This window comes from Arachis hypogaea, chromosome 12 (assembly GCF_003086295.3).
Source record: "Arachis hypogaea cultivar Tifrunner chromosome 12, arahy.Tifrunner.gnm2.J5K5, whole genome shotgun sequence".
Classification (NCBI taxonomy): Eukaryota; Viridiplantae; Streptophyta; class Magnoliopsida; order Fabales; family Fabaceae; genus Arachis; species Arachis hypogaea.
In genome coordinates, this window is record NC_092047.1 from 112,459,278 (window position 1) to 112,470,935 (window position 11,658).

Consider the following 11,658-nt stretch of genomic DNA (forward strand, 5'->3'; position numbering starts at 1 on the left):
TTCAACATCCTCTTGTGACTTGTGTGGCACTAGTAATGAGATTGGTGTATGAAATCGAAAAGTTTCCTTCACCACAGCTCCTAGGAAAGGAAGATTTGAGATATGTGATTCTTCAATTTGTGGTTCATCCTTGCCAAGGTCATGTTCAAGCTCTTCTTTCAGTTGCAATTCTTCTAGGTTGCATAGTAATTTTACCATTGACTATTCTATGGTAACTGAAGTTGTGTCTAATCCAGCCACAAAGAAATCCTAACACAATCAATTTATAAAATACAATGATATATCAAAACTACTAACAAATTGAAAAAAAAAATGTTTTGAATACCTAAAAAAATTGCATGGTAAAAAGACTATAAAAGAGTGAAAATTTTCATAGATGAACTCTATTTTATGCATAATTTTTATACACCAAAATTTCGTGGGTCAAATGGGATATAAATTTGTAAATGAGTTTATGTGTATCATGTTAAATTTAATTATATACTTGTTTAGAATTTTGAAATAAAACAAGAGTGAGGGTGAATGTTAATGCCTTCCAAAGAAAATAAGAAGTGCAATATTTTTTGAAAATTAACTTGCTATTAAAGTTAAAAAAAATAAAATAAATAAAACACTCTAAATCTTAAATCATAAATACTAAATCTAAAATTTTAAATTCTAAATTTTAAATACTGAATCTAAACAATTGATTTTAAAATATAATAAATAGATAGCTAAGATTTATTTAATTAAAAAAAATAACACTTCTTAATTACTTAATAAAAAGAGTTTAAGGAGAAATCCAACCCTTTTTGCAATTTTTTTGGGTTGCGTGGTAATTCTGCAATTGACCATTCTATAGTAACTGATGTTGTGTCTAATCCAGGCACAAAGAGATCCTAAGACAATAAATTTTTACTTCTTAATTCTATACCAAATACTTTGTTTTCCATGAATTTAGTTAATTTTGGTGGCTCGAAGTCTCTGAATTCAAGGAAATAATTAGTGTATTGCTGAAGAAGCTGCAAAACCGCCTAATGTTGTGGATTTCTTTCCAAGTTTGAGGATATTTGATCCACAAGGTGCACGTGCTAGAATGACCAAACATTTTAGGAAGATGATGGATATATTTGATGGTATTGTTGAAGAAAGATTACTAATTAATATAGTAAACAAAATAATATTACACGTATTTTATTTATACTGTAAACAAAATAAGATATAAGATGTATTTTAATAAAAATACTATAAATTAGTGACGGCGACTCCAAGTTTCGACACCCTTCCCCTTTTTCCTTTCTTTTTCCCCTTTTCTCCTCTTCTTTTCCTCTTTTTCTTTTCCCTCCTTCTTCGCGTTTATTTTCTTTTTTTTTTCTCTCTCCTTCTTGCATTCTTTTTTTTTATTTTATAATTTTTTTTATTAAAATAGGAATAATTTAATAAAATTAAAAATTTTATTAAAAAGAACGATTTTAATACAAAATAAACATTTGGAATGAATAAAAAATAATGTTAATGACGAATTTAATTTTGATCCTAAACTTTAGAAACCAAATCAATACTTACTCCTTAAAAATATATTTAAAAATGTTTTAAAATATTTTAGCAATATTTTTGTATAATATGTATCACTAAAAGTTATTAATTTTCTCATCGTAATTTAGTAATATGTCTTAAATGTTACTGACCATCATGTCTATTATATGTTGTAGTGATGAGTAACTAATATATATAAAAACTATATAATATAATTTGTACGGAGAATAGTGAGGACAAAAAATTGACACTCATATGATATGGTGTTATCTACGGCACGCTCCTCGATACATGATATTTATCCAGCTTGTGCCTTGTGGTCCGAAAAATACAATAATTATAAAAATAGAAAAATAAAAATAGAAAGATATCAGACTTAACAAGATAGATGGATATTATTTTGGTATAAAGTGGAAACAAGCCACAATTATTTTAAAAATTTTGTAAGAAAAAAATAAACTAAAAATATAATTTTATTATTTTTACGATTTTTTAATTTTTTTTTATGAAATTCTAAAATTAAATTACTAAATGAAAACACGTTTAAAACGCATATCTATGGCATATCACTTTCAATTATATAAAACGTTTTAGAGATATAACTATTAGTGTTACTATCTCTTATTAACTTAAATTTTTGGGATGAATAATTTCATAATATAGTATTAAAACTTTATGTCCGAAAGCTCAAGAATTCGATTTTTGGTGAACCCACAAAAAAAAATAGCAAATCAAGATTTGGCTTATACTGCACGCATCTCTCTATCTCGAACATGAAAAAATTAATAAACTTATGTCCATAAGGTATTTATTGACATTATCTTGTTTATATTATTAAATAATTTTTTATTTTTATATTATTTTTTAGTATTTATATTTTATAAATCATTCCTACAAATTTTCATACTAATTTAGAATTATTTTATATATTAACATAATAATAATAATAAGATATAGAGAATGGGTATATTTAAAATCATATTTTATTTAAAAAAAATTGTAAAACCTATATAATTTGTTATTCATTCTTATTTTTTTATGTATAATAATTTTCTTAATGAGAATAGATACCTTCAGTCCCTAATTAATATTTATATGAAATAAGAACAATTTAATTAATAAGTAACTATCAAATTATTAAAAATAAGATTGTATATAGATCAAATCAAGTTAAATATGATCAAAATCTCGATTCAATCACACTAATCTCATTGGATCAGATCAGATATATTAATTGTACTTTTATGTGTTTATTAGGTTCGATCTGATCCTCAGATCGGATATCGAATATATATATATATATATATATTTCACAAGAATAAATAGAGCTCTATTATATACATCAATAGATAGAATTTGAATAGCTCTGATTCGTCACAGATAGATATTGGTTCTTTAGTAACTATAAAGTATGGACACTTCGTTGAGTTACTGTATTTGCGTGTCAAATACATTTTGGACACAAAATTTATTGACACTCGTCCGATACGTGTGTCTGCTGTGTCCAACCGTGTCTTAATAATAAAAAATAAAAAAATATTCTTCGGACACATTTGGATACACCTAAATGCCATCACGTGTCAGCGTATTCAGACTTATTCTTAATATGTATTCTTGAAATAAGTTTAAAAATAATATATATTATTATTCATTAAAATAAAAATATTTTAAATATTTTTATATAATTAAAAGAAGATATTAAAAAAGGTTAAAAAATTATTTTATATTTTAATATTACTAAAATATTAAAAATAATTTATTATAATTTATCTAAAAATATTTTATATTTTATATATATATATATCATGTCTCTATATCTTATAAAATTTTAAAATTTGTATGTCTGTATATTTTGTGTCGTATCGTGTCATGTTCTATATCTATATCAGTGTCCGGAGATTATAGCTTAGTAAAATTGTATATATAAATATTGAAGTGAGTGTTCGAGCTGTGTGGAGTCTAACCAACTAGCCAAATGGAAATACTAATAATATTATTCATCATATCTTTTTTTTCGGCAATAATTCCATTGTTCCTTTTCATATCATCATTCTATAATGGGATCCAAAGTTCTAAAACTTACTATTCCAAGCTTCCACTTCCACCGGGTCCTCACCCCTACCCCATCATTGGGAACATTTTGAAGCTTTTTGGCACCAATAACCCTCTTGAGGCAATCACTCATCTTTCTAAAACTTATGGACCTATAATGACTCTCAAGTTGGCTAGTATAACCACCATTGTCATTTCTTCTCCACAAATAGCCAAAGAAGCACTCCATAAAAATGATGCACTTTTTTCCGGTAGGAAGCTCCCAGTTATTACAACATGGTCACAATCACTTGAGGACTTCTCCAAAACTTCATTGGTATTAAATAATTGCAAGTTAGAGATATTATTTTGTTAATTTCAATTAGAAAGTTAATTTTTTAATTAATGTCAGCTAATATATTTTGAATTCTAAATCACCATAATAAAAATTATTTTTAGTAACAAATGAATAATGACAATAACATAATGGTTAATATATATTTTATTTAACTTTTATTTTTATAATAATGATATATTATTATTATTATTATTATTATTATTATTATTATATGTCATAATGATAATTATATATTTTTTGTGACCATTAAAAAATTTTTTATTGGTAATTATATAAATACTATAAAAAAATTTTAACGACAAAATATAAGATGACTAATATCTAATTTTTTAGCGGTATAGGCTTGCATCACTCGCATTATTATGTCTAGGGCTGTCAAACGGACTAGTTCGGTCTATTTAGGCCCGACCCGTTAAGTTCGTGGGTTAAATGGACTGGCCCGTTTAAGCCCACTTTATTTCCGGGTCATAATTTTTTAGTCCGGACCATTTATGGTAAGGCCGATGGGTTAAACGGGTCAGTCCGTTTATCATTTTATTTTATTTTTTAAAAAATATTTTGACAAAAAATATCATTTTTAGGTCAAAATCCTTTAAAAAATAATTTTTTTTTAGTTGATGAGCCGGATTTTCGGGTCGGATTGGAAGGAATATCGGCTAAAAGTGCTTTTTTTTTTAAAAAAAAATATAAAAAAAAAATTAACGGACCACCCGTTTAACCCATCATTTTTTCCGGGTTAATTGGGCTCAGTCCGTTTAACCCGAAATTTAAACGAGCTTAATTTTAGAGACAAAGTCCACTTATTTAAATAAATAAACAGATTGACTCGATAAATTTAGTCCATTTTGACCGCCCTAATTACGTCACCACTTTGTATTCTTTATTCTCCGATCGATGACCCTAAATTAAAATTCAATAGGTATGGATGCCAGCTTCAGCAGCTAAGTGGAGAACCCTTAGAAGAGCTTGTGCCACAAAAATATTCTCCCCTCAGCAACTAGACTCTACACAATGCATCCGCAAGAGAAAGGTTCAAGACTTGCTAAATTATGTTCATGAATGTTGCATCAAAGGTGAAGCTTTTGATATTGGTGAGGCTATCTTTACAACTATCATAAATTCCATGTCAAACACTCTTCTTTCGATGGATTTGGCTCATTATAATTATTTTGATAATAATAAGTTTCATGAGTTTAAGGAGATAATGATTGGTCTTACCAAAGAAACTGGAAGAACTAGTGTTTCAGATTTTCTCCCTTTCCTCCGGTTACTTGATCCACAAGGCACACGTTCAAGTACCAAAATTAATTTCGAAAAGATGCTAGAGTTCCTTAACAGTGTTATTGAAGAAAGAACGCATTCATCAAGTGATGAGTCAAGAATGAACTTTAATGAATGCAATGATGTGTTGGATTCCTTTCTAGATCTTATCAAGCAAGGGAGTTCTGAATTAAACCTCAATGATGTTATATATTTATTCGTGGTAATTATTTTTTACTCATCTTTTTCCTTATCTATAATCAACATTTTCAAATTCTTTAGAATAATCATGGAGTTTGCTGTAACATACCTCAATTTTATTCGTTGATTTGTATCTTGAAATCACTCATTCTAAAAGTTTAATTTGATAAGAGAATATAACATGAATAATTATATCTCTAATACTCCTTTTAAGTAATAGCCTCTTTTGAGTTTGTTTGATTTTTTTTAATAGGCCTTTTTTTTATTTGTTTTATATTATTTTTTTCTCTTTTAGGGTTCACCAATGATCGAATTCTAGATTTTTCGGACATAGAGCTCTCATACCATGTCATGATACCACTCATCTCAAAACTCTAAACCGATAAAAAATCAAGTTATATCTCTAAAAATTTAAAGTTGAAGCATTTAATTTATATTATTGGTTATCAATTATTTTCCTTCACTTGTATGCATGTGAGAGAGAAATTGTATTTGAAAATATGAATGTCTAGACAAACAACCTTTGACCCTTTAGATTAGATATGTAAGTGTACATGTTTGTAAAAAACATAGAATTACAATTAATAACATATTTTATAATGATAAAAAAGTATAATGATAGGTAAAGAAAAAAATAAATTAAAAGAGCCAATAGAGACTAAAGACCAACATTATATATAATTTTAGATAGACTACTAAAAAAATGAAAATTATCTATATTTATAAAATTGGAAACATATTTAAGTCTTAGTTAAATATATTTAAATGTTTGGCTTGACAAATATATAACTCCAATATATAGTAGCAGTTATATAAAACGCCACTAAATATTTGTCACTGTCTATCAAATAGGGATAACAATGGATAGAGTAAGGTACGATTTGGATTCAACCCTAATCCTATTCGAGGGTTAAGATTTTTATATAAACTCAACTCTATATATCTTACCTACGGATTGAGAATATCCCAATCCTAACTTTACCCGTTTTTAATCTGCGGGTATCCGACCTTACCCACAATTTACCAAAAATATGCAATATTATTATATAACTTGATAATAATCTAAAATAGAACTGATTTTTATGAAAAAAATGTATTAAATTATCAATTAATGATCTTCTCTTAATGACTAATTTTTTTTTTTTTTGTATTTAGTGAGAAGTCCTTGGTTCAGCATCTACTTGCCATTTGAACCCTTGCTATCAAATCTATTGTAAAATTTATTCTTTAATAATATTAATTCAGGATTTATTTATTGCGGGAATAGACACAACATCAAGCACACTAGAATGGGCAATGGCTGAGTTGTTACATAATCCAGAAAAAATGTTTAAAGTTAAGGAGGAACTTCATCAAGCACTTGGCAAAAATGGAAAAATTGAAGAGTCTAACATCTCAAAGCTCCCATACCTTAATGCAATTGTGAAAGAAACTTTGAGGCTTCATCCACCGGCACCATTTCTAGTACCCCACAAGGCAATTGATTACGTAGAGTTAGGTGGCTTCACAGTTCCCAAACATGCACAAATCCTAGTTAATGTGTGGTCAATGGGAAGAGATTCAAGCATTTGGGCTAACCCTAATTTATTTGAACCTGAGAGATTCTTGGATAGTGATATTGATTTTAAGGGCAAAAGTTTTGAGTATATCCCATTTGGTGCTGGTAGAAGAATTTGTCCTGGATTGCCTTTTGCATCAAGGTCCATACATTTCATATTGGCATCTCTTTTGTATCACTTTCATTGGAAGTTAGCTGATGAAATGAAGCCACAAGACATGGACATGAATTATACTTTTGGGTTTACTTTACATAAGACCCAACCTCTTCAAGTCCTCCCTCAGAGTTTAGTTGTTAGCTAATTAAATGTTTAAAAATATTATTTATAAACCAAAATCAACTATCATGTATTTATGTATAAATATATATGTATTGTTTAATTTATTTTTAATATATATTTTATATTAATAATTAATTTTAGTATATGTCTAACTACTATGATTGTTAAATATTCGACTAAAATTTTATAACGGTAAATTAAAAAAAAATCATAACAAAAAAAAAATGAAGTATGAGTTGGGATTTATGTATTTTAGAGCAAGCATTATATATTATAAAAAAAAATTGATGTACACTAAAAATTAACTATTGAATCAATTAATATATATGTGTATATTAATATGCCATTAGAATTATTAAATTTATGATAGATAAATAATTAAATAAATTTATTTGAAGAAGTATAATATTTTTTTAAATATCAAATATATATTTTTATACGCAGTGACTGAGTGATAGTATGATTATCCTTGATTAATTTATATGTTATAATAATTATAGTTTCATTTCTATGAACCAGTGGTGCCTTTAATTTATAGTTTGAGCAATCATCGTCCTTTCAATTATTCTTGGCTTCTAATCTTTAGGAAATTTTCTCTTGCTTCTCCCCATTTTTGTTTTACACCTTTTTTTTTGCCATTGTTATTTATGAAGAGTTGCAGTCCACTTGGGCATAATAGAGCTAGCTTGATTTGATTTAGTTGAATTTTTTATTTATTTATTTTTTTATAACCGACATACAAATTTAAATACATAAATATTCAACTCATTAAACCACTAATACAAAAATTATCCAAAATCATTCATTTTGTTTGTCAATAGTAATTTTGTACACTTTACAAAAATTATTCAAAACCATTTAATCGCAGAAATTTTATATTATATTATGATATTAATCGTCCAAAAAATTTAAACCGATAAAAAAAATACATCAATAATTATATCTTTAACACTTACAATAGATATCTTCTTAGTTCTTACCAATAATAATCCTACAATAAATATCTTCTTAGTTCTTACCAATAATAATCTAAGCTTAACTGTGTAATAAACTCACTAACTAAAACCAACCATCTAGTTAGCTAACTACTTTTGGCGCCAAACTAACTAACTCACATATCAGATGACTTATGTCTTTCGATAAGAGAATCCAGTTTCAATTCCTAAGGATCATTAAGTTAAACTCTCCACCTCTAATTATTAAGCCATCTAATAAAGATACAATAGCAGAGAGCTAATATACAACAGTTAACATGAGAACATAGAAAAAGTCGTTTTTTGATTTATGTCCTTATTTTATTTCGTATACTTAAAAGTTATGTATATTATATAGTAAATGAAGCACAAATGGATTATAAATTAAGCCATGCACTTTAATTTATCTAACAGAAAAGATATATATCTTGACTTGTACAGAAAACAAGTAAAAATTCGTCACATTTTATATATTAAGCGAATACTAATTCACTTTAGAAAAACATAAAAAATAAAGAATTCTCTAAAAAATAATATACTATTAACGAGGACTCCATAACTTTTATTTTTCGGTAAATAAAGACGAGTTCGTATATTAATATCACTTTTTTTTTATAAAATATTAATATATATCACATTGTTTTTAGGTCAAATAGATTGAAGAGTCCTTAATTTTAGATATTATATCATCACAAACTTATACACACTACATATATTTACATGCAACATTTTAAGAATTTACATCTACTGTTTAGCTTTAGCTAAACTTTAATTTGGTACCAAGAGAAGAGGTACTAAGATTTATCATTTAAGCTAAAGTCTTTGCCGCATATATATCATCTTTTTTTTTTTGAATCAGATATTTATCACTTTTTTTTTAATAACATGTTTTTTTTTTTTTACGGTATCCCTCAACTTAACAAGTCAAGAACTAATACATCCCAATATTGAACTCCATTTAAAATTTTGTCGGGCCAATAAATTGTTACATGCACCACATATATATCACCTCTTCAATGGTGTGTTTTCATGGGAATAGCTTGGAGAGATTGGGCTTTATGCAAGGTAAGCCCAAAATTTTCAGACATATCTAGGTCCTTTGCCTTTTGCCCATTAACTAACTTCCAATCATAGCCATGAACAAGAGTGCCCAACACAATGTGTATAGTCCTATAAGCCAATGGTAATCCAGGACAAATTCTTCTTCCGGCCCCAAAAGGAATTAACTCAAAATCTTGACCTTTAAAGTCAATCTTACTCTCCAAAAATCTTTCAGGCATGAATTCATTAGGGTTTGTCCAAATACTTGAATCTCTCCCCATTGCCCATACATTAACCCAAACTTGTGCATTTTTAGGTACAGTAAAGCCACATAGTTCAACATCCTCTTGTGACTTGTGTGGCAATAGGAATGGGATTGGTGTATGAAAGCGAAAAGTTTCCTTCACCACAGCTTCTAGAAAAGGAAGATTTGAGATATGTGATTCTTCAATTTGTTTTTCATCCTTGCCAAGAACATGTTCAAGCTCTTCTTTCAATTTTTGCAATTTTTCTGGGTTGCGTAGTAATTCTGCCATTGCCCATTCTATGGTAATCGATGTTGTGTCTAGTCCAGCCACAAATAGATCCTAACACAAATACAATGATATATCAAAATTACTAACAAATTGAAGGAAAATCTTTTGATTACCTCAAAAAAAAAAAGTTTTTATTGCATGGTAAAAAGAGTGAAAATTAATTTATCTACTTGTTTAGAATTTTAAAACAAAAAGTGATGGTGAATGATAATGCTCTCCATAAAAAAAAAAAAGAAATGTAACTCTAGATGAAAATTAACTTTCTATTAAAGATAAAAAAAAACAAAAATAAAATAGCATAAATCTTAAATTATAAATTTTAAATTCTAAAGTTTAAACCTTAAATTCTAAATTTGAACTATTAATATAAAATATATAATAAATAAAGAACTAAGATCTGTTCAATTAACAAAAAAGAACAATACTCTTTAATTACTTAATAAAAAATGTTTAAGAATGAGTCAAAAGAAATTAAAAAGTAATATATAAATAATAGGATTGTTGATAAGTATTTTAATAGTATGTGTTATGAAAGATAAACCTTTTTAAAGTAATATAATATTTTAGTTTATAATTATAAATATTAAAAGATTATTTTTTTTTGATAAAATTTTACCACTCTTTACTTCCTTAACAAAGTATTGTAGCAACATCTTAGCTAAATTGAAACATATAGATATAGTTTTGTAGTACAAGAAATATACTTACCAAAAGTAAATGCAATACATGGATGCGACTTATTTGAGAATTTTCTTCCAACATCACTTCAAGCAAATAATCTAACACATCTTTGTATTCCTTGGTGTCCATTTCTAGATCCCTTAATCGCAATCTTTCTTCAACAATACCATCAAATATATTCAGTATCTTCCTTAAATGTTTGGTCATTCTAGCACGTGCACCTTGTGGATCAAGTATCCTCAAGATTGGAAAGAAATCCACAACATTAGGCTTTGCAGCTTCTTCAGTTATACCACAAACTATTTCCTTGAATTCTTGAGACTTAGAACCACCAAAATTAACCAAATTCATGGAAAACAAAGTGTTTGACATAGAATTAAGTACGGTTATAAAAATAGCCTCATTGATATCCAAAATTTCACCTTTTTCACTTTTTTCCTTCACAAAATCCGCCAATTCTTTTAATTTTTTTTGACGAATAATTTGTGTGGAGTCGAGTTGTTGCGAAGAAAAAACTTTGGTAGCGCAAACTTTTCTAAGTGTCCTCCATAGAGGTGAAGGTTGCATCCATCCCACTGAATGTATGTGGTGGTCAAGTGCTTTAAGAGTATCCGGAACCGTTCTATAAGAAAAAATTAGGTCATTTTTATGGAGTACTTGTTTGGCTAATTGTGGAGAGGAAATAACTATGGTTGTTATGTTACCAAGCTTAAGAGTCATTATTGGTCCATAGGTTTGAGAAAGCTTAGCAAGTGCTTGGTGAGGTTGCTTACCCAATTCTAAGATGTTTCCTATGATTGGAAAAGGGTTAGGCCCTGGTGGAAGTTTAAGTGATCTTGGTGTTTTGATACCTAATAATCTTTTGGATATGAGAATTTGAATGCTAATCCACACAAGGGAAGCTAAAAGAAGAAGAGATAGATAGTCCATGGCTTATGATGATGAATGTTTAGATATGTTTTTCACTTGCTTAGCTAGCCTAATTATATATAGTCTATAGAGTGTGTTTAGATGTGTTTTTATATATATCTCTTTTTTTTGGGAAAAAAATTTGAAAAAATTGATTTTTTATATATAAAAATTATTGAAATATGTTTAACTTCTGAAAAGTTGAAATCTTCCATCTTTGAAATTCTTATTATTAGTTTTAAAATTTTATCTACATTATATAAAATACTGATTTTTTTTTCTATGTAAAAAATGTAACTTAGTGATAAAATCAA

The 11,658-nt window shown here is 27.4% G+C and overlaps 2 protein-coding genes across 3 annotated transcripts; one reads left to right on the top strand and one right to left on the bottom strand.

Annotated features, from left to right (window-relative positions):
- The first annotated feature begins 3,479 nt into the window (after positions 1–3,479).
- On the top strand, positions 3,480–7,274 carry LOC112730576 (cytochrome P450 76T24). 2 transcript variants are annotated; one of them, XM_072209762.1, is made up of 4 exons: positions 3,480–3,883; positions 4,824–4,995; positions 5,329–5,387; positions 6,611–7,274. In XM_072209762.1, exons 1-4 carry the CDS (start codon positions 3,491–3,493, stop codon positions 7,223–7,225), a joined length of 1,239 nt encoding a protein of 412 aa, XP_072065863.1. In that variant the 5' UTR covers positions 3,480–3,490; the 3' UTR covers positions 7,226–7,274. The 2 variants fall into 2 exon arrangements, with proteins under 2 accessions (XP_072065863.1, XP_025636432.1); XM_025780647.2 differs by having other exon boundaries at positions 4,824–5,387.
- A 1,835-nt stretch (positions 7,275–9,109) lies between these two features.
- Positions 9,110–11,433, bottom strand: LOC112728336 (cytochrome P450 76T24). Its single transcript, XM_025778422.2, has 2 exons — positions 10,463–11,433; positions 9,110–9,805 (listed from the first exon to the last, which is right to left on the bottom strand). The coding sequence occupies exons 1-2, from the start codon at positions 11,363–11,365 to the stop codon at positions 9,191–9,193; spliced, it is 1,518 nt and encodes a 505-aa protein (XP_025634207.1). The 5' UTR covers positions 11,366–11,433; the 3' UTR covers positions 9,110–9,190.
- Positions 11,434–11,658: the final 225 nt, after the last annotated feature.

Coding starts and splice junctions, on each gene's coding strand:
- LOC112730576 (XM_025780647.2), top strand. CDS start 3,491: ATGGAAATACTAATAATATTATTCATCATATCTTTTTTTTCGGCAATA. Junction 3,884..4,823: donor ACTTCTCCAAAACTTCATTG/GTATTAAATAAT, acceptor AAAATTCAATAG/GTATGGATGCCAGCTTCAGC. Junction 5,388..6,610: donor ATGTTATATATTTATTCGTG/GTAATTATTTTT, acceptor ATATTAATTCAG/GATTTATTTATTGCGGGAAT.
- LOC112728336 (XM_025778422.2), bottom strand. CDS start 11,365: ATGGACTATCTATCTCTTCTTCTTTTAGCTTCCCTTGTGTGGATTAGC. Junction 9,806..10,462: donor ATGTATTGCATTTACTTTTG/GTAAGTATATTT, acceptor TATTTGTGTTAG/GATCTATTTGTGGCTGGACT.